This window comes from Apodemus sylvaticus, chromosome 5 (assembly GCF_947179515.1).
Source record: "Apodemus sylvaticus chromosome 5, mApoSyl1.1, whole genome shotgun sequence".
NCBI classification, from domain to species: Eukaryota; Metazoa; Chordata; class Mammalia; order Rodentia; family Muridae; genus Apodemus; species Apodemus sylvaticus.
Genome location: NC_067476.1, coordinates 54,073,658 through 54,094,928, shown reverse-complemented (window position 1 = coordinate 54,094,928; position 21,271 = coordinate 54,073,658). Strand labels below are relative to the sequence as shown.

General features: G+C 42.7%; 1 protein-coding gene across 1 annotated transcript in view; it reads left to right on the top strand.

The window, feature by feature from the left end:
- The first annotated feature begins 10,860 nt into the window (after positions 1 to 10,860).
- Chn1 (chimerin 1) overlaps positions 10,861 to 21,271 on the top strand; it is a 153,203-nt gene continuing 142,792 nt past the window's right edge. Inside the window, exon 1 of the mRNA XM_052182719.1 lies at positions 10,861 to 11,176. Coding sequence (XP_052038679.1) covers positions 11,158 to 11,176 — 19 coding nt within the window. The 5' untranslated portion in view covers positions 10,861 to 11,157. The remainder of the gene's footprint in view (positions 11,177 to 21,271) is intronic.

Below are 21,271 nucleotides of genomic sequence, written 5' to 3'. Positions count from 1 at the left end.
TTGTAGTTGGTAGACAAAGTACTTGAATCATCTTTTATACCTATATTATCTTTCTATCTCTATATCTATATCTATCTGTAATATATATATATATATATACATATATATATATGTTAGAGAGAGAGAATATAAAATGTTCAAGTGGAAAAATAAACAACAATGCACACCACTCTCTGGTCAAGCAGATAGGTAGAATCTACTAAATCTGTCTATCACTTCTAATTTTACTTTCATTAGAGATAATGAAATATAGATAATATTTTCCTAACACAACAGGCAGCTGTTACCCTTGAAATCATATATGTGACTATATCACTCTCCCCAAGTCTTTCCTGTGGCTCTCCATGTCACCTGGAGCAAGCCACAATCCTCAGGCCCTGGTGACAGCTGGCATTGCCCCATTTACCTCCATCTCTCTTACTTGCTCTCTCCTCCCTGTCTCCCTAAGCAGTTGGGTACAAAAATACAGTCCAGTCTTCAAGATGCTAGTTTCCTCTACCAAAAAATGCTTTTCCTGGTCCCGAAGAGGTGCCTCAGCCGTTAAAAGCACTGGCTGCACTTACAGAAGACCCTGGTTCAACTCCTAGCACTCACATAGCAGTTCACAACCATCTGCCACTCCAGTTCGAGAAGGCCTGAGGCCCTTTTTTTGGCTGCTGTGTTAAGAAGATATCACCATGTAAGTCGTTAGTTATCTAATAGTTAGGGGCATCCCATTGCAGTGTATGCTTTAGCTGTAAAGCCTAGAGAAGCTTCAGGTTTCTCTAGGCCTTAGAATAATTGCAGTCAAACATTATTTAATTAAAAACATTGCCATCAAAATTCTCATTTGTAACTTCTTGTCCATGTTTTCTACAGTCTGATATCCCAGTTTCTTACTCCACGTGGTTGAAGATGGTTTGAAGCAGCCCCTGATTAAACACTGCACTTCATCCTCAAGAAGAATATTCAGCTTGGGTAACCCTCCACAGATCTAATAAACAACCATGGTCGGGGTTGTATGTTAAAGTTGTATGTTACCGGTTGTAATCATTTGGATTCACAGAGGCAGAGAAAAGAACACATCTATGCTCACAAATGTTTCAGTACAGAGTCAGAGAAAGAGAGTCCAAGGATCATAAATGAAAATGTGAACAGGGCTGGAGAGAGTGGCTCAGCAGTCAGGAATTCCTCCTGCTGTTGTAGAGGACCAGAATACAATTCCAAGCACCCACACTGGGTGGCCAACAACTGCCTGTAACGATAGTTCCTACTCCTCTGGCCTCAGCAGGCATCTGTACTCTCACATACAGATACATACATGCACACATATTAAAAGCAATAGTAGGCATGGTGACACAGACAATCTCAGCAGCTGAGAGACAAAGACAGGTAGATCTCCGAGTTCCAGGGCAGACAGTGGAGGTGAAAATTTTTGGTTTCTTTAGTGACTCAATTGTGTCATGTTCACACATCAAATGAGGTACAAGAAGAAAGGAAGAGTGGCCCCCTGTTCTGGAAAGACTCAGTGAAGCAGTATTCGGCAAAACCAGAACGGGGAAGTGGGAAGGGGTGGGAAAAAAAAATTGTGTCATGTGATATTTTTCTGGAAACTGATTTAGGAGAGGATGTTTTTACTGAGAACAGACATGTAGTGTTTTTCTGGAAGCTGCCTCGAAAAGGGGCATGTAATATTTTCCTGGAGCGGACACTTGATAGAGCAGTGATGTTTGGAAATGGTATTAGTATAACCATACAGAAGTGGAAGGTGCTGTGTAAGCCACATATATTCATAGCTTACAAATTTAATTATAACTATGTTTTACTGTGGTTGTTTTGGCTTTTGTGAGACTTTGTCTCACAATGTAGATCAGACTGTCTTTGAACTCAGAGATCTTCCAAGAGAGCACACTGTTCCCAGGTACTTAAGGTATAATTTAAGGTATGATCCCCCAGGTAGTTTTTAAAAAAGAAAATGTAGGTTTTATTTTTTTAAAAAAAAATTTAAAAGATTAAAAAAATTAAAAAAAAATTTGACTTGACTTTGCAAAGCTTGGTCCACTGACCTGCAAATGAACTAAACAGGAAAAAGCAAATACCCCACAGTCATAGCTAACCTGCATTCGGACTCACCTTAGCTTGTTAGCTGCAACCATGAAGCATCTACCAAACTGTTGGCTGGAGCAAACCACTGAGGAGAAGTTAGCCATATCCTAGTATCCTCCTGCTACAAGATCTAGTCTGCTCATAGCCAGCTTCAAATCAGTATCAATGTTCATAGTTATGTTAGTTAATATATGTACCAGTACATTCAATTGCTACTTGCTGCGTATCTATAAGCTGGGGAAATATAAAGCAAACCTCAATAGTGAGAAGAGCTTTATCTTAAGGGTCCAGGATGGGGCAGGCAAAAGGCCGAAGAGAAAGAAAGAATAAAAACAAAATTGTGTAAATACTTAAATAATTACGACACATACCATGTAAACTGCATTAAGACCCATATTTAAAGAGTTCTCTGTGAGCTCAGATAAAGACTAAGTACTTTGGGGTGGGGTAGCTTCCTGGTGAATCTGAATTTACATGGATGCTTTGAGGTCTTAGTTGGACAGTGACTGTCTGCCTTTCATCTATCTGTCTTGATGGCTGGATAGTGTCTATCTGACATCTTGTTTGCTTGCCTTATTTTAAACAAGCATCTGATTCTCTGCTTTCTGTAAACTGGCAGGATGCTCAGGTGTGAAAGTGATAGAGAGCTCACAGAACCGATGGGAAGTCTTCTCAATTATACAAAGTCCCAGTTCAAGAGAGAAAGAAGGTGCTGGGTTAACGCCCTCCAGTGTCTCGGTGACTGGGACTAAAGGACGCCTGCTCACCGTGTGACAAGCGATGCCAGCACTTCCCTACAGGGATTGGACTGTACAAAAAGACAAGCTGAAGGAAGGAATTAGTCATTCCATTAGGCAACGGGATCAATGGAATAAAAAATACTTCCCATCATAGTTGGGTTTTTTTTTTTAAAGGCTTTTTACACAAAAGGAACCCCCGCTTGAATGTGCAGGGGAAAATGTGACATAACACACTGAGGACAGAAAAGGGTGGTAGACAGAAAGCCTGCCTGTGAGGACCAGGCGTGGGAAGCTTCTCTCTTGCTCTTTTGGTTGGGAAGAGCACATTATGTCATCCTGTCGATGGAGGTCATCTTTCTCCAACTTGCATTGTTCCTCAGAAGAAACACAGGAAGTCATTCCCTGTGACAGTCGGCTTCTCTTCACAGCTCAAGCCTCATCCAGCCCTTAAACAAAGCCTGGCGGTTAGGCTGCGCCAAGATCAGAAAGGAAGGCACATCAGCGAGCTCTCTCGAGCTCTCGCCCACTAGGAACAATGGATGGGAAATGGCTCTGCCCTAGGGTACCCCTGCTTCTCAGTAACCCCAATCCCACCCAGTCATCGGCTGCTGAAGGAATTCCTAGCTTAATTTCTGATTGTCTTGGTGGTGCTGATAGACTAATGACAGGCAGACTCAGAAAACCCCTTTTTATTCCCCCTCTCCCTCTCTGTACAGCTGAGTCAGCTGTTTCCCACCAGTCACCATTTTCCAGAGACTTCTGAAGATAAGAATTTCAGGTTGACCAGCCCCTTGAAATGATTTATTTCGTGGGGTTGGAGCTGAAGCCCAGGGCCCCATGTGTAGATAAACACTAGTCCCAATCCTTACATTTCCCTCTTTACAGATTTTTGGATTCTTTTCATCTGGACAATCTTTTTTACCATTTCACTTTCTAATTAAAAAAAAAAAAAAAAGAGTTCACAGTTATTTGAGTGGTACACAATAGATTACATAGAGCCAGAGCCAAGAGGCAGAGAACACAGAGGAAGATTTTTGTTTGATGGGCCATTTCCTAGGTCCCAGGGGTAGTAAAGAACAATAGTGGTTAAGGACAGCAAATAGCAAGTAATAACCAGGGAAACAGGGATGGGGGAGTGTGGCAGGAAGAGCTAAAGGGACCCGGGTGTGGATAGGGGTGTCTTGTGGGATTAAGTGTGTTTTGCTCTAGGTCAACTGTAGGTTATGGAAGAGAGAGAGAGAGAGAGAGAGAGAGAGAAAGAGAGAGAGAGAGAGAGAGAGACAGAGAGACAGAGAGAGACAGAGACACAGAGAGACAGAGACAGAGACACAGAAAGACAGAGGCAGAGACAGAGACAGGGAGTGTTATAGTGTTCATGTATTCATGTGTGGTATCAATTGGAATCTTTAGAACATAAAATACCAATAAAACCTATGATTGGCCGGGTGGTGTTGGCGCACGCTTGTAATCCCAGCACTTGGGAGGCAGAGGCAGGCGGATTTCTGAGTTCGAGGCCAGCCTGGTCTACAGAGTGAGTTCCAGGACAGCCAAGACTACACAGAGAAACCCTGTCTCAAAAAACCAAAACAAACAAACAAAAAAACAAAAACAAAAAAAACCCCTATGATTGTTTATTTTTGACACAGGGTCTCATTGTATAGACTGGGCTGGCCTTGCCTTTGCCTCCCAAGGGCTAGATTTAAAGATATGCACCATCACACCTGGAAAAATCTGTAATTTTTACAAAAATACTTTTGCTAGGTGCAACTTTCTGCAGAGATGGGCTATTGGAGGGTCCAGAATCTATTTACTTTATGGCGAATGCTGTAGTTACAAGATAATTATTGGCATAAGGAGCACTTGCCCATTGAAGGGAAAGGATCTAACAGTCTGATTGGCACTGTGTAGTAGACAAGCACACTTGTCAGATAACCAGGCTCAATTGTTATTCCTAGCAGGCGTGTTATTCGTGGTGCCATCTTTATGTGTTTAGCAGGGAAACAAATACTTATGAGATAGAAAAGGCCTCATTTGCAGAGATGACAATGCTTTGAAAAGAAGGGACTCAGGACCTTTGCTTCAGGGGAAAACTGACTTCTATTGAATACTGAGGAAGATAATCCGCACTGAGGGGAAGATGAAATAATTGTTTGTTTAATGTCCATTCTGGCTTTGCTTAATCCTAAGAATAACCCAGAAGGTGTGATCATGGTCTGCCCACCCCTGCTCTCTTCTCAGCTGTGTCCTGGCTCACCTCAACTGTGCTGTCTTAGCATGACCGGGTGGCTGTGCTCCCTTCCTGCCTCTGTGGGGATTCATGGATTGGCACATCACCCAACTCAGCTCAAGGGCAAGCAGGGAGATTCCAGCGACATACAAACACAAATGGGGCAGTAAGAGCATTTTCATGGTAGAATTGTATACAGTAGATTCAAATTCCTAGTTGTCTTAAGCGTTTGTAGAAAGTGGGTGGTCATAAAATGATGTTAAGATCTGTCAGCTCGGCTACCTCTCCTGCACCCCCACACCTTCCCTGTGTCCCTATTCCTCAGGGAGTTCCTCAGCACAGCCATGTCCTGCCTGCTTTGCTCTGGATTTCCTCATATTCTTCCAACTTAATCTCTGTGTCTCCAGTGCTGACTGCTTAATTCATCATCTCTCAAGACAAGCTAGATCCCTCAAGATGCCTTCTCAGATCTGAATAGAGACTCTTGGGTTCCTTTGCCAGAACTTTGCATGAGGTCTTGTATATCAACGGTATGTTTGTTGAACAGACAAGAGATGGATGTATGAATTTAAATCTGTTCATTGTCACAAATGTCTAGGAAAGTCCTAGACAACTGGATACAAAGGAGCTTTGTTGAAACTCTATCATAGGAACAGATCTGTCTTGAACCAGACTGTGATTTTAATTATGGAAACTCACTATACCCCTTTCAGATTTCTACTAACTAGAAATTTAATTTTTACCCAGGGACTATGGGCATTGTGCTGATTTATAATTCCCAATGTAATCACCTTGAATAAGTTACCCTCAATGTGGTCACCCACATTAGCCAGAAAAACCATGGCCATGTTAGGGAGATTTGATTTGTAGCCAAATCCGATTATATACTCTCGAGCAAACCTGGCAGAAATCCAACTGCTCCAGTTAAATAGACATTTAGCCACACTGTGCATTAGATATGCCTGGTAACCTCAGAAAAATACACTTGAATAACAATGCTGGCTTTTACTATAATATGATTGTAGGACAGAACAAAAACTTACTGGTAGCCAAATCATTGTTCTTTTATCTAACATGTATTTGAAAATATACTTGATTGTGAATCTATAAAAAAAAAAAACCCAGGAGATCTGTTATATTACTTATCAGAAAATAAGTATTATGTTAAAAACATTTATTCAAAACAAAATTAAAAGTAGACCTTTCCCTTTCTTGTTCCCTCTCCTAATCCTCCATCACTGGTCATTTTGATACAAACTATCACGCTTTTTACAAGAAGTACCTGTGCCTCTTACAACATTTTAACCTTGGCTGTATAGTAATTGCAGTGGTTCTATCACCCACTGAACTGAGATTTCCTCTTCTTGCTGAGTAAAGAGAAACTCATTATCATTTTGAATTTAATGCATCTTCTTGTTGTTTCCCTTCCTTCCCAATCATAGAGCTGCACAAGTGATGGTTGGTTTGTTCAACTTGGAAGGCCTTAGTGTCTCCTTAGTGGCACACCACCAGAAGCCAGATGGCCTTTTAGCATAATTTTGATGAGAGTGAGCATTGTGTAGCAAAATCTTGGCTTCAATTCTTATGGTTTCTTATATACTTTTCTTGGATGGAGTTTCAGACCATTTCTAAGGCACACTATTACTCCAGTGGATACAATTTAGGCACCCTCTGGTGGTCAATAGAACACAATCAATTCTTCTGAACACTAATTTAAATTATTTAAGTGTAATGGCCAATTTTATAGTTTGTGATGCGTTTTCTCTCTCTAGTTTCACGATCTGAATTCTTATGTTCAAGGTATGTACTGTCTAAGTTGCTTTTGCATGCATCAAGCTTTGTCCTTTCAAAATGCTACTTCCAAGTCACCAAATGTCACAAATATCAGGTAGTGTTTATTTAGAAAACCTGAGAAGAAACACCTCAGTCCTGACTGAGAGCTTAAAGGACACACTATTAACAACAAACCAAACTCACTTCAAGCTTATTCACAGGATGGAAACAAAGCTGCCAGTAAACAACATGACCACAGGATAGAGCTGCCACCTATGGTCAGACAATGGTAACATTTAAGTAAGTAATTCCCACCTTTGTCATTGCTGTGCTGAGGTATAGAAAATGCTTCTATCAAATTAGCAGAAACGAACTGTGCAATTTTCTCCCTTTAACAGCAAACTTCTGCACTATTTTTGGAACTGTGCTAATATGGCTGGTATTACAGTGTTTAAAGCTGTGTTGACAAGATAAAGCGCTATAATTTTAACTTGTTATTGTGAGACAGAAGCTGCCTCATTAATTTCTGCTTCATTCAAAACTAAAGAACAAATCAATGTTTACCAATGGGAATGAGGCTAAATGAGCAGGAAAAAAGGAAAGAGAACCTAAAACACTCCAATAAGCTGTTAGTTCACGATGTAAAAAGGATTTTAAAGGATTGTCTAAGTTCTGTTTACTCAACAAAATTTGGATAGGAGTGAGAAACTATTTTAGTAAATTTAAAATAGATTTCTCAGCATACATTCAATTGTAATGCTGCTGAAACTAGAAAAGATTCCTTTATGCACTAAATGTAGCACTGTTGTGTAACCCGATGAATGGGAGAGGCGAGCTGGTGCTCTAAGGAGTGTGACTCCTTGGTCACATTGAGCACTTAGGAACTTTACATGAACAGTGCTTCAAATATGTTAAAGATTTGATCATCTTCCAGTTCATCCACAATCCACTTTAAACTTTATTTTTTAGACTGTTAAAGATCGCTTTGGCAGACACAACCAAGAAAGATGTTAGGCTCCATCTACTCCCACGGTTTCCTCCTCTCGTTTTGTGAATGAGAGTGGTAAGGACAGAGAGAGTCAAAGAGTTGTTTAAAACTGAACAGCTATTTAGTAGCACTACAAACAGATCTGGCTCTTCTACTTTCCTTCTAAGCCAAAATTAAATTTTTGAAAGAAGTGTGTGTGTGTGTGTGTGTGTGTGTGTTTTGAAAAGGAAATTAGTTCTTTGCCTAGTTTATAAAAGACCAAAGTCACCACCCATAATAATCACTTCTGGGTAGTTAACGCCCTTCCTCACATTGCATCTGAAGTAGGAGGTTATTGCTTTATTTCCAGTTAAGTGAGTAAAGAGGCACACTATTTCTTTTTTTTTTTCTTTTTTTTTTTGATTTGGTTTTTTCAAGACAGGGTTTCTCTGTATAGCCCTGGCTGTCCTGGAACTCATTCTATAGACCTGGCTGGCCTGGAACTCAGAAATCTGCCTGCCTCTGCCTCCCAGAGTGCTGGGATTACAGGTGTGCACCACCACCGCCCAGCTGAGGCACACTATTTCTTAATGGCTAGGGTAACATTATAAGCACCAGTACTACTTATAAGAGGAACACTTAGATTGAGTGTGGAAAGCATCTTGTTAGAGAAGTTAGTGGGAAAACATCCCTTGCAAGAGCTAGATGCTCTTGCAAGGTGAGACCCAACCTCACCTTAAATCATTGTTTCAAATAGTTTCTTAAAAACAGCTGTCTATGTTGAGTGTGGTTTTACCAAGGTATTGTATAGACAAAAGGAAGATCACCTGAAGAGCTTCATTACTGGATTTAGTAGCTCTGTTGGGTTGCTGTTAGTAAAAAGTGAAGTGTTGGTCTGGTAACCAGAGCTTGGCTGCACAGTGGGTGAATCAGAGCAGAGGGTACTAAGTTCCCTCTTACTGATCCTCAGGGCAGAGAAAACTCCAGCAAACTGAACGCTCACATCCAAAGGCTTGATGCTCTGGTACCTCTCACTAAACTGAACTAAGAAAATAGACACTTTTCTGTTCTTAAGCTCCCTGAATAGAGCTTCTTGGGAAGGGCAACTCTGGGCAAGTCGCAACCTCCTGAACTTGAAGTAAACCCACACATGTTAAACTGTTGCGGACAAAGAATCCACCTTGCTTCTTTGCTTCTAATAGTAAACAGATTTTTCTTTTTAAATTCAACCCAAATGTGCTCTAAAGGGTTGGGGGATGGGGGATGGAGGTTGTCACTAAATAGGCACACACATTTGGGGGAAAAATCCTTACTTTTTTTTTTCTTTAAATCTGTTCAAAATTCAATAAGGTTTTTTTTTGTTTTGTTTTGTTTTTTTTTAGATTATAAAAGGCAAAACCCTTTTGAGATTAAAAAGGATAGTTAGAGGAAGACATGGGATACCAGAATAATCTTTCTGAAATTAGGAAAAACAATTTTTTTTTTTATCTGCTTATGTGTTCTTTTCTAGGAAGAAGGGAAGAATTTCTTCTAAATCCTCAAAGACATGAGGTGATGGAAAAAGTGGGAGACCAGTGGTTGAGACAATGGGGTCTCTAGATACTGATTTATCTGATTGCAGATAGGATCAGCAGAGATATTATTGTGGTTGTAAAATTTGTTGCACAAAGCCTTCTTAATTTTTCATATATCTTGATGAACTGTGTTTTTTTTTTCACAAGAAAAAAAAAGGGAGGGGCACAAAAAAATCAAATGGAGTTTAAGTCACAATAAAGATGTAAAATGCTGGTGATTTCAAGAAATATTTTTAGACCAGTAGCTAATAAAAATCTATTTAATGGAAGATCAGGTGCCTAGATGTTTGATCACTCATGCTGAATGAAGTGTGATATGTTAATAGTTCTTTCCTTTTTGAGTTAACTGGTCTGAAACAAAAGGCTTGGCTCTTCCTTCCAACCGGCTTTTTTTTCTTTTCTGATGCTTGAGTATGCTGTGAAATGATGATGGATTAGCTGCATTTCTATTTGAGGTAGCAATTATTGTTTTATAAAAATTTGATTCCTGAGATATATTAAATAGAAGCTATTTATATAACACAATAACTAGTTGAAATTTAGAGAAAAGAGAAAAAAATGACACCAAGGAACCCGAGGAGCTTGTAAAGCAAGAGGTACACGCAGGAAAAAATGAGGACCTAAGATTAAACGAACACGATTACACATCCAAACACTAACAAACCCTAAAGAGAGAAAGTGGGAGGGAAAAGGACTATTATTTTTAAGCAGAACAAAGGTAACAACGAGAAATAAAGTGAAAATGACGAAAACATCATAGTTGAGCTTTTCGGCGGGGGTGGGGGTGTGGGGGGTGGACAACCCTCAAGGCGTTAGATGACCTCTCGCTAATTGAGGCGAGGACGAGGCGAGTATAAAACATCAGAGCTAGAGACGGTGCCTGTGATTATGAGATAAACCCCAAAAGCTCGGGGGAATAATCTTTTGTAGCTGAGACTCGCCAGGAAGCGAGAGGAATGCTGATTTCCCCTCAGACAACATCCACAAGGTATAACGTAAAAATGACACAGTGGGTTTAAGCACCTGCCTTCTAACAGTTATTTTAGAAAATTCCCGATGCTTTTCAATTACCCGTTTCCGGGTATACTGATCGTAAACAAGAGAGGCTCCTCCGTCCTAAGGGAATGTTAGCAGCATCCACAGGCAGGGACCGCTTGCTGGTTAACCCTGAGGGCGCCAGCAGGAGTCTCTATCCTCAGACGAACCCTGGTCCTTAGGAGACCCCGCGTGCCGGCGAGCTCGAGCATCCTCCGCCCAGCTCTCTGGTCCCATTCAAGAAAAATCCTGGGATTTCAGGAGCCGCACCCGCTTAGCCTCGGGGCCGCCGCCGCCGCCTCGGGGGTCTGCGTGTTGGGGTGGGGGCCGCAGCCTCACTCCAGGCGCGGCGGATGGAGCGCGTCCCCGCCGGCCGCGCGCGCCCGTTGTCATGGTAACGCTCGCTCGGCCGCCCGAGGGGCCGGCGGGAACGCGGCGCGTTCTGGCAAGATGGCGTCGGCGAGGTCGCGGGGTGCGCGGTGAGCGCCGGCCGCCGTCGCTCCGCCCGGCCGGTCGCGCCTCAGGTCCGCCCGCCCGCGCGCGCCCCGCGGGCCCATGGCGGCGACAGGTGCGGGCGCGCGGCGGCTTGCCGGGCTGCCGCGGGCCGGGCGCGCCCCTCGCTAACGCGCGCGTAACTTTTCCTCGCCGCGGCCCCCCCGCGGCCTCCGCGCCACGCCCCCCGGGCCGCCGCCCCGCCGAGGTGCCGTCTGCCGGCCGCCGCGGGAGCTTTGGAGCGCCGGGTGGCGCGGCTCCACCATGGCTCTGACCCTGTTCGGTGAGTGCGGTCCCGGCTCCCCGCCGAGGGTGGGCCGCGCCCCGTAGCCGCGTGTGGGCTTGGGGGGCGCAGGGCGGGCCGGCCGCCTTGTCGGGGCTCCTGGAGCGCGGCCCCGCGCGCCGCTCCCATTGTCTCCTCTCAGGCAGGGCCAATGGGCGTGAGCTCCCGGGCCAGTCCTGGGGTCCGGATGGAAACGCACCATGCCCCTCTGGCTTGCCAACTTGAGAGGGAAGTTGCTAGTTGTTTGCAAACCAATTTCCCCCAAGTCGGTAAATAAAGATCCTGGAAAGTTTATTATTATTATTACTATTATTACTATTTTTTGAACAAGATGCGAGAGCATCTCCAGCCTCTCTAGAATTGCCCCTGTGTGTGGCTTCCTTCCTGTTGGATTGTTGGGTACATTGCATTGGAAACGAGAATAATATGTGAACTTAATTTGGTATTGGTTAAGACTGAAAATGTGTGCTCTGAGGAAAGAGGACAGAAGAAAGTTGGTTACTGGAAGGTAGCTGATCAGCAACGTAATTTTGAGTATTGGTTGGGAAATGTTATTTTGTGGATGTAGTTACTTAACGCTATTGTTTCAGTGGCTAAGACAGTTTGCAATGACAGTGGGTTGGGAAAAAGCACTGAAAAGGTACATTGTTTTCTTTCACAAAAACAGACCTTGGTATATCATTTCAAGAGAACTCAATATGTCAAAACTTAGATTTGTAAAGAATTCACTTTTTCAAAGTAGGAAGGTGCAATGATGTATTAGGGACAACCATGAGCACATTTCTCACAAGTTATTCAGCATATCCAGTTTCCAGTTACATTTTAATTATGTCATCTGATCAGGCACAGTTATGTTGTCACATACCATATATGCTTTTTGTTGTAAATACCTCCAAGTGAATTCAGCTGCTGACATCAGTTACTTCTGTTTCTTCTTTCCCTGAAAATAGTATCTTTACCTTACCTTGTATTAGTGGAAATGGGGACTATTTATTTATAAGGTTACAAATGATATAAGGCTGTACCCTTAGCTGATATTTTTCTTTAGAAGCAATGGCTGTAGCTGATTAGCAACTGTTGCAGCTAATGCACAGCAGGAAGATTTCCAGAGAAAAGCTTCAGACTATATGGGAAGAATCCATCTATCCTAGTTTCTAAGGAGATTCTGCATTCTTAAGGATTTCAAAAGTAAATTGTACTCATCTAGTATTTTCTAGAACATTAATATTCTTGATAACTAAGGCTGTTAAACTGGGAACACAATACTCTTTTTAAAAGGATTCCTAGCTTGTAAGCCATCACCTAGGTAGAGTAAGTAAAAGAAAGGTGCGGAATTGTACCTGTATGGAAAACTGCTCCCATCCCTCAGCAGGAATGGCTTGGTTTCTATGTTCTGATATGTGCTTGTGCAAAATAGAATTCAGTTTACATAAATGCACTTTGCTACAGTGTGAACATAGCATACCTCTGAGCAGGAGTAGGGGTTGCTAAAGAAAGAGAGGGGGTGGGGACTGAGAGATCCTGGGAGACTCTTACTCTGTAGCCTAGGTTTGCCTAGAACTTACTCTGTAGCCCGGTGCCAGGGAAGAACCACCACACCCACTTTTTTTTTTTTTTTTTTTTTTTTGTAGTGATGGAGCAGCAGCTGTTTTTAACTGTGCCTGCTGCAGATCATTCCTGTCTCCTGTGTCATCTGTCTGTCTGCTAAATGTAGATGCTTTTGTCCAAGTCCAGGGTGAAAGAGAGTTTTAAAGGGACACTCAGTGAATTTTTCTCAGGTGCACACAGAAGTTTGAGAGGTATTAAATTACAGGCAAATACTAGGGGAATGGATTTAATTGGCCCAGTTAACAAAAACATTTTTGCATTTGTGAAGATAAGTACCCAAGTGTTAGAGAAGGACGTCTTTATTTCAGTCTTCTTGAGGCGGGAGAGGAAGTACCCAGGGCTTCCATCATGCTGCACCCTAGCCCATTTTTTCTTTTCTTTTTTTCTGTTTTTGTTTTGGTTTTGAGACAGGACCTTGAACTCAGTCATCCTCTTGCCTTAGCCTCTTCAATGCTGAGACACCAGTTGTATTTATTCTTGGTGACCAACTGAGAGGAGCAGTGATAAGGTTCTGTGAGATCTTGATGAAGATGTGGGGATGAGAAACCAGGCTAGATGAATTTGCTCTGTCAGTCTCTGGGGAGAGCCCATCAGCTGGGACCAGAATGCCTTCCCAGAATAACCATTGCTGCCTGTCTTGAGTATCTTGGACTATAAAAGTATAGTTCAGTTTTCAACTTGCGTTACAAATTTTCATTCACACTTGTATGTAATATTTGTATTGGTGATTACTAGAAGTTAATTTAAATAATTTAGAAACTTATTTAGTGTTTTGGTGTGTATTTGTATAACTATTATTTTAATATTTATTTATTTTATGTATATGAGTACATTGTAGCTGTCTTCAGGCACACCAGAAGAGAGCATCAGATTCCATTACAGACGGTTGTGAGCCACCATGTGGTTTCTGGAAATCGGACTCAGGACCTCTGGAAGAGCAGTCAGTGCTCTTAATCACTAAGCCATCTCTCTAGCCCCATGTACACCTATTTTTGAATATGCAGTGCATACTTGTGTGTGTGTGAAGGTCAAACGCCAACCTCAGGTGTCATTCCTTGGGAACTATCCTCTGATTATGTGTTTGCCACTGTGCAGTTAAAACCTCAGTGTAGTTCCTCAGATTCCTTTTACCTTTTGTTCAAGCGCTTCTCACTGGCTGGAGCGTTGCCCAAGCTGGCCAGCAGCTCTAGCCATCTGCCTATTTCCACTGTCCCCATGGGTTTTGAGGGTCTGGATTCAGGATAAACATGAAGACCTGACTCCTGAGAGACAAGAGCTTTACCTAATGAGCTATCTCTCATGTGTCTGTGTAGTATTTGTGTTTGTGTGTAATCTCCTGTTCGTGCACATGTGGCAGTCAGAGGGGTTCTTCCTTAATCTCTTTGCAGTTTGTATTCTGAGGCAGTCTCTCACTGAACCTGGAGGTCACTGCTTCAGTTAGAGTGACACCTCCTCCCCCCTACACTCCACCCCTTCCTTCTAGTGCCTGGATTACACAGGCTTTTCATGGGTGCTGGGGGCCCAAACTCAGATCCTTATGCTAGTCCAACAAGCACTTGATCCACCTGTTACCCGAGTTCCCAAGTTCCCCAGCTCCCTATCCCTGGGGCTCTGGGTTTGCTATGTAGGCTGAACTCGCCAACCAGAAAGCCTTAGGGACCCTGCTGGTCCAGCCTCTCTCACTGACAATAGAAGAACCGGCCTGGCCTCCACTGTTGACTGATGTGGGTGCTGGGGATTGAAGTCAGGTCCTTATGTTTTTGGGGCAGGACTTTACCTACTGTCTCCAAGCCTTAGGGTTCCACTTCCAGTTTTTATTTGTTTGGTTTTGTTTGTTTTGGTTTTTGGTTTTTCTTTTTGGTACAGGGAATCTTTGTGTAGCCCTGGCTGTCCTGAAACTAGGCTATAGACCAGGCTGGCCTCAAACTCATAGACCCTTCTGCCTCTGTCTCCCAAGTGCTGGGATTCAGGGGCTGACCTGTCACTTTCATTTGTAAAACTCACATATGCATTGGAAATGTTTATCTTGAAAATTCTGAGATTTGAAATGTTCTCGTCACCCTTTCAAATGAATCCATGTCTCAGTATCAACCTTGATACGTTTTATTTATTTATAATTTAATTTGCTTATTTATGGGAGAGGAAGGCAAGGGGGGGGCATGTTAGGGTGCCTGGGTAGAGGTCAGAGGATACCTTTTGGAACTTGGTTTTCTCTTTTTAACCATATGTCCTGGGGTTTGAACTCCTGTCAGGAGGCTTGGCAGTTAATACCTACTGAGCAGCTGTCTTACTGGTGCAAAGTTATTGTTTTCTTTTATACTTGGGATTGAACTTAAGATCTCACTCATGCTAGGCAAACATTCTTCTACTGAGTCACATCTCCACTTTGACAGTTGTTTTTTTTTTTTTTTTTTTTTTTTTTTTTTTTTGGTTTTTTTGAGACAGGGTTTCTCTGTGTAGCCCTAGCTATCCTGGAACTCACTCTGTAGACCAGGCTGGCCTGGAACTCCCAAATCCACCTGCCTCTGCCTCCCAAGTGCTGGGATTACAGGTGTGTGCCACCACGCCCAGCGACACAGTTTTTAAAGTCTCAAAAATAGTCAAATAATGTTTCTGACAAACTCATCTTCCTGGCTTTGCTCGATTGGTCTACAAAGCTATGACTGCAGCATGCAGATGTGGAGCCCTCTTTGGTACTGTCATCCTCAGGACTCCAGTGGACACTCGAAGCTCACTCACCCTGCTCTGCAGTCGGTGCTGTACACCTTGGGCATTTTGTTGGAATCTACTAGATAGGGGAGTGCTTATTTCCTAGTAATCACTAGGATAGTAGGAAAGTCTGAGATCATCTAATTTAATCATTTTTGCTGCTGTGCCTGACAGGATGTTGTGTTGGCCACATCTGTAGAGCTCTAGTTGGCAGGACTGGGTGAATTACCATGCTGCCAGGTCATTCTTTGGCAGGAATCTCATTGTTTATAGCTTAAGGGACTGTGGTTTCTACCAGGCCAGTGATGAATCTGGGAGCTCAGTACAGTTTCCTGCCCAACTGAACCTTGAACAGTGCTTGTCTCTGTGTGGATAGTTGGTGCTGGGGTTACCTCACCTCACTCCCATGTAGTTGCTTTCGTTATAATCACAGGTCACCTGTAAAGTACTTTCTTACCATCTGTGGAGGTTTGAATGAGACTGGCCACCAGAGGCATGCATCCATCCACCCACCCACCCATCCGTCCGTCCGTCCGTCCGTCCATCCATCCATCCATCCATCCATCCATCTATCTATCTATCTATCTATCTAATCTGTTGGTGGAACTGTTTGAGAAGGTTGGGTGTGGGCTTGTTGGAGATGTGGTATCACTGAGGGCAGGATTTGAGATTTCAAAAGACTTGTACCATTCTCAGTGTACTCTCATTTGTAGTTGTGTATTAAGATGCAAGGTCTCAGCTGTTCCTGCTACCATACTTTTGCTCTGTCATCATGGACCCTAACCCTCTGAAAATGTAATTTTAAATCACCCCCCCTCTCCCCCTCCCTCCTTCCCTTCCTCTCTCCCTCTTTCTGTGTGTATGTATATTTTGTTTTGTTTTGTTTTTCAAGACAAGGTTTCTCTGTATAACTCTGGATATCCTGGAACTCACTATGTAGTCCAGGCTGGCCCCAAACTCAGATCCATCTGCTTCTGCCTCCCAAGTGTTGGAATTTAAGGCATGTGCCACCACCACCTGGCACATGCTTTCTTTTATAAATTACCTTGGTTATGATGTTTTATTACATCATTAGAAAAGTCATTAAGATAGAAACTGGTACCAGGGAATGGGCTATTGCCAAGTCATGCCTGGCCCTGCAGTTTATTGGAAGAATGTGGAAGACTTTGGACTAGGAAAGTGAATAATGGTGTAAGCGGATCTTAGACAATAGAGCTGACAGCAATGCGGACTACAGAAGCCCAGCTTGAGGTCTCAGGGAGAACAACCTTAGCAACCAGGCTAGAAAACATTCTTGTGATATTTTGGCAATGAATGTGGCTGCTTTCTGCCCTTGTCCTAAGAGTCTGTCAGAGGTTAAATTGAAAAATATTTAATTAATTTTTTTGCTAGGAGAGATTTCAAGTCAGCCAACTATGGACTGTGTCACATGGTTATTAGTAATTGCTATTATGCAGGTTTACAATAAAAATGAGCAGGCTGGGCCAAAAGAAATACAAAATGTAGTTTGAGGAGAAAAATCACACCATGACATTTATGAAATCCAAAGCTAGAAGAGATGAGAAGATTAAAGAACGGCCTCATCTGAAATGGAACAAAGGGAGTGGTGACCTCAGGAGTCACCTCCAGAGAGTGAGACCCCATGGAGCTGAGTTTCTAGAGGAATTTCTTGCTCCTAAACAACAATGGAGAAAAGCTTTTGCAAATGTGATTCAGGAGAGCCGCTGGGGCCAGGATGTGGCAGGGAGTCCCTGCGTGGTGGAGGTCCAGAGAGGCCGTGTTTGTGAAGTCCAGAATTAGTTGGAGACCCCAAGATGTTGAAGTTGTCAGAGTGCTGGGATCTCTTCTGAGGAGACCTTCAAATAGGGTATAGAACCAGCCCATGAGAAAGAAGTGTGTTTTAGTCAGTAAAGGCGGAAGGGCAGAGCCGTTTGAGCCCTGACATTAGTGCTTCTCAGCCTGTGCTTGTGACTCCTTTGGAGGTAGACCTCTCCTTTCACAGCGGTCACATATCACATATATTACTATTCAGAACAGTAGCAAAATTGCAGTTATGAAGTAGCAACAAAAATAATTTCATGGTTGGGAGTTACCACAACATGAGGAACTGTATTAAAGGGGTCAGCGGCATTAGAAAAATTGAGAACTGCTGATTTGGAGTTTGCCCTGCTAGTTTTTGGTCTTGATGATGATGATGATGATGATGATAATACACTGTGTAAGACCCTAACCCTTGGTCAGGTCAGTGGTACTTACTTCGAGTGAGTAAGTAAGTGCCTCTGAATGAGACACTGAGATGCAGATTGTTGCAAAAGCAAGAGGTTTATTTTCCAGTGGGTCATCGACGTTCAGTTAGTCCCACCAGGTGAGTTACTAAGAAGGTGACCTTGAATGGCTATTACAAGCAGTTTTTATACTTTTTAGGGGCACAGGTTACCTTAGCAAGGTTACAGCTCAAATTTATTGGCTAAGCATATTGACCTTTAAATCTATTGACTAGCAAGTATGATTAGAATTTGAAATCTACCCGGCACTTTCCAGAGGGTCAGGTAACTATCAGGTAGTACATTCTGAGAATTTTTTACTCAAGAATGTTCCTGTGGGTAGAGAATGGAACTTGGGCTAGCCTTGACTACAGGCAGGAGGGGGAAGCTGTAAGGAGGGTGTGAGACTGGAAAACCCCTTAGGGTCTCTCACATTGCAGCTGCCTTCCGACACACACCAGAAGAATGTATTGGATTGCATTATAGATGGTTGCGAGCCACCATGTGGTTGCTGGGAATTGAACTCAGAACCTCTGGCAGAGCAGTCAGTACTCTTAACCGCTGAGCCATCTCTCCAGCCCATAGATTTTGGTTCAGTATTTTCTTCCTATGCCCTGATTCCTCTGTTTTGAGATGGTAATATGTATTCTGTTCCACTGTATGTTAGAACTCCATAATTTGCTTTTTAATTTTATAGGGCCTACAGTTAAGAGATTGCTTTTAGTCTGAGAACAGATTTTTGCATTTTTAACAATTGTTGCGGCTAAGAAAGATGACGGGGACTTTTGACGTTGTTGGGCTGAGTGACTTTTACGTGTGTTCTGACTACAAGCTGTGGGTGTTAGGCTGTGGAGTGTGGTGGTTTGAAGGAGAATGGCTTCCTTAGGCTCAGATATTTGAATGCTTGGCTCCTAGTTGATAGAACTGTTTTGGGAAGTATTAGAAGGTGTGGCTTTTTTGAGGATAGTGTGTCACTGGGGTCCCAAATTAAAGAAATTGAAGTTGCCTTGGTCTTGGTGTTTTGTCATAGTAATAGAAAAGTTACTAAGAAACTATCATTTCTCAACCCTTCACCACAGAAAACTTTTATTGTTTTAGTTTGTGTAGGATTTGTCACTATCCTGACATTGCTTAAAGGCATTTCTGTAGAAGTCCTTCCAAGAAGTTGAATGGGAATGTAGTGTGTGTGTGTGTGTGTGTCTACACACGCTCTCGAGTGCACATGTGTCTGTGAGTTTGAAAAGGACAGGTCAGCTAAGTGCTCTTGGTATGATCTCTGTGACCAAAAGCTAATTTAGAGGAAAGTTCCACTTACCTTCCTGTCTGTTGATGTTCGTTAGATACACATGTTTTATGTGCGAGTGTTCTGTCTGCGTGTATGCGTGTGCGTGCCTGGTGCCTGTGGATGTCAGGAGAAGACATTAGAACCATTCAGTCTGAAGTTAGATGGTTGTGAGCTGCCTTGTAGATGGTGGAACTGAATCTGGCTCTCTAAGAGCACTAAGTACACTTCAGTTTTAAAATTTGTATCATGTAAAAGAGTGAAAAAACCATAGTTGCTCTCTGGGCAGTGACGGCTCATGCCTAGGATCCCATCATCCTAGAGGCAAAGTGCTCTTAATTTGAGACCACTGTGGTCTACAGAGCTAGTTCTAGAACAGTTAAGACTATACAGAGAAACCCTTTCTTGGAAAACTGAAAAAATAAAACAAAACAAAACCATAGTTCATGGTTATTATAATTGATGATTGCCGTCTGTGTGCAACGTGTAAAGGAATATTGATGGCTCACATCTGCCCCTCAGGTTACCATTTTGTAACTAGCCCAGCCTTTGGAGATATGCCCCAATCTTTGGGCATATGTTTAGTTACAAAAAGTTAAGATTTGTTGTTAAGAAAAAAAAAAGTTTAATTTTTTTGTTGTGATCATAAAAAGAGAAAGAGGTGAGAGAATATGTGCTGCGACAATGTGGGGGAGGGGTGCCCCAGCAGGCCCATGCCGAGGCACCCCTTACCCCTGAGGGACCAGACACACCGGCATAGTATAGAATACTTTATTCAGGGCATGGAATAGGAGTTAAGGGGAGAAGTAGAGGGAGAGAGAGGGAGAGAGTAGAGAAGCAGAGACTGGGCCGTGAGAGGGGGGAGGGGGGAGAGCCCAAGAGGGGGCAAGAGAGGAGCTGAGTGTGGGAGAATAGGGGATGCAGGAGAGGTAAGAGAGAGAGGAGGGGCTGGAGCAGCCCTTTTTATGGTAGGTCAGGCTTACCTGGCTGTTGTCAGGTTACTGTGGGGTGGAGCTTAGACAGAATCCAAACACTTTTTATATCTATTTTTGTCAGCATTTTCTGTCACATCACTATTTCCACATAGACACTTTTTTTCTCAATTGTTCTCTGTGTAGAAATTTAGTGACACCAGAGGCACACGTCAGAGTGTACATTTCCTTAGAGTTTGTGGATCTGATTCATGCCTAAAAAGAGGAAGCAGCTAGGAGTCCGAGTGCACTCTTGTAATTCCAGGACATCAGAGACTGAGGCAGGAAGGTTACCAGGAACTCTAGGTTAGTCTAGATTACTCAGTGAAACCTGTATCAAAAAGGAAGGCATAAACTGTCTTTTAATTTTGAGCTCCAAAAGCTACTTCTGTATTTTAGATTGATTTAGAGCAGTTTTAAGAAATTTGGTAGAAAAATGGTTTTTGATCTATGCACATAATGTCTGTGTATGTAAGGTTGCAATAATAGTTCAAAAGAGATGGCATAAGCAACGTAATTGTTGATTTTTTTTTTAAACCAGGATGGAGTAATGTGGGATTGCACTCTTCTCTTCTCTTCTCTTGAAACATCTGCATAAGAGAGGACCTTCCTGGGGCTGAGCTGCTGCAGCTTTCTCAGTCTCCCTGACTGTTCTCCTTGGCGCGGCTAAGGGATGCTGCCTTAACCTCACATGAGGGATGAGCACTCGTAGGAACTTGATCAATCACAACATGTAACACAATCACTGAACTTTCTGTGTAAAACCATAACTTTTTCCTCCTTAGAAAATTATTTCTGTAAGTTGCATTTCTTTCTTTTTTTAAAAATGTTTGTTTTTGAGCTAACCTTCTGCCTCAGTCTAAATGCTGGGATTACAGGCATGAGTCAGAGTCACTGCATCCAGATGTTTGAATTTTATTGGTTGATAGCAATCTTTGTTTGTTTGTTTTTCAAGACAGAGTTTTTCTGTGTGTAGTCCTGGTTGTCCTTGAACTCATTCTTTAGACCAGGCTAGCATCAACTGACAAATTCACTTGTCTCTGCCTCTTTAGTGCTGGGATTAAAGGTATGCACCACTTTTTTTCCTCCTGTCTTATTTTTTTGTTCTTTCTTTGTTTGTTGTTATTGGTTGATGTAAAACTTACATTCTTTATTTTATTTGTGTGCGTAAGTGTGTGCTTTCAAGCTTCATGTGCACACCGTAGTACTTGTGTTGGGGTCAGAGAACAACTTGTGGGAATTAGTTCTCACCTTCTGTGAT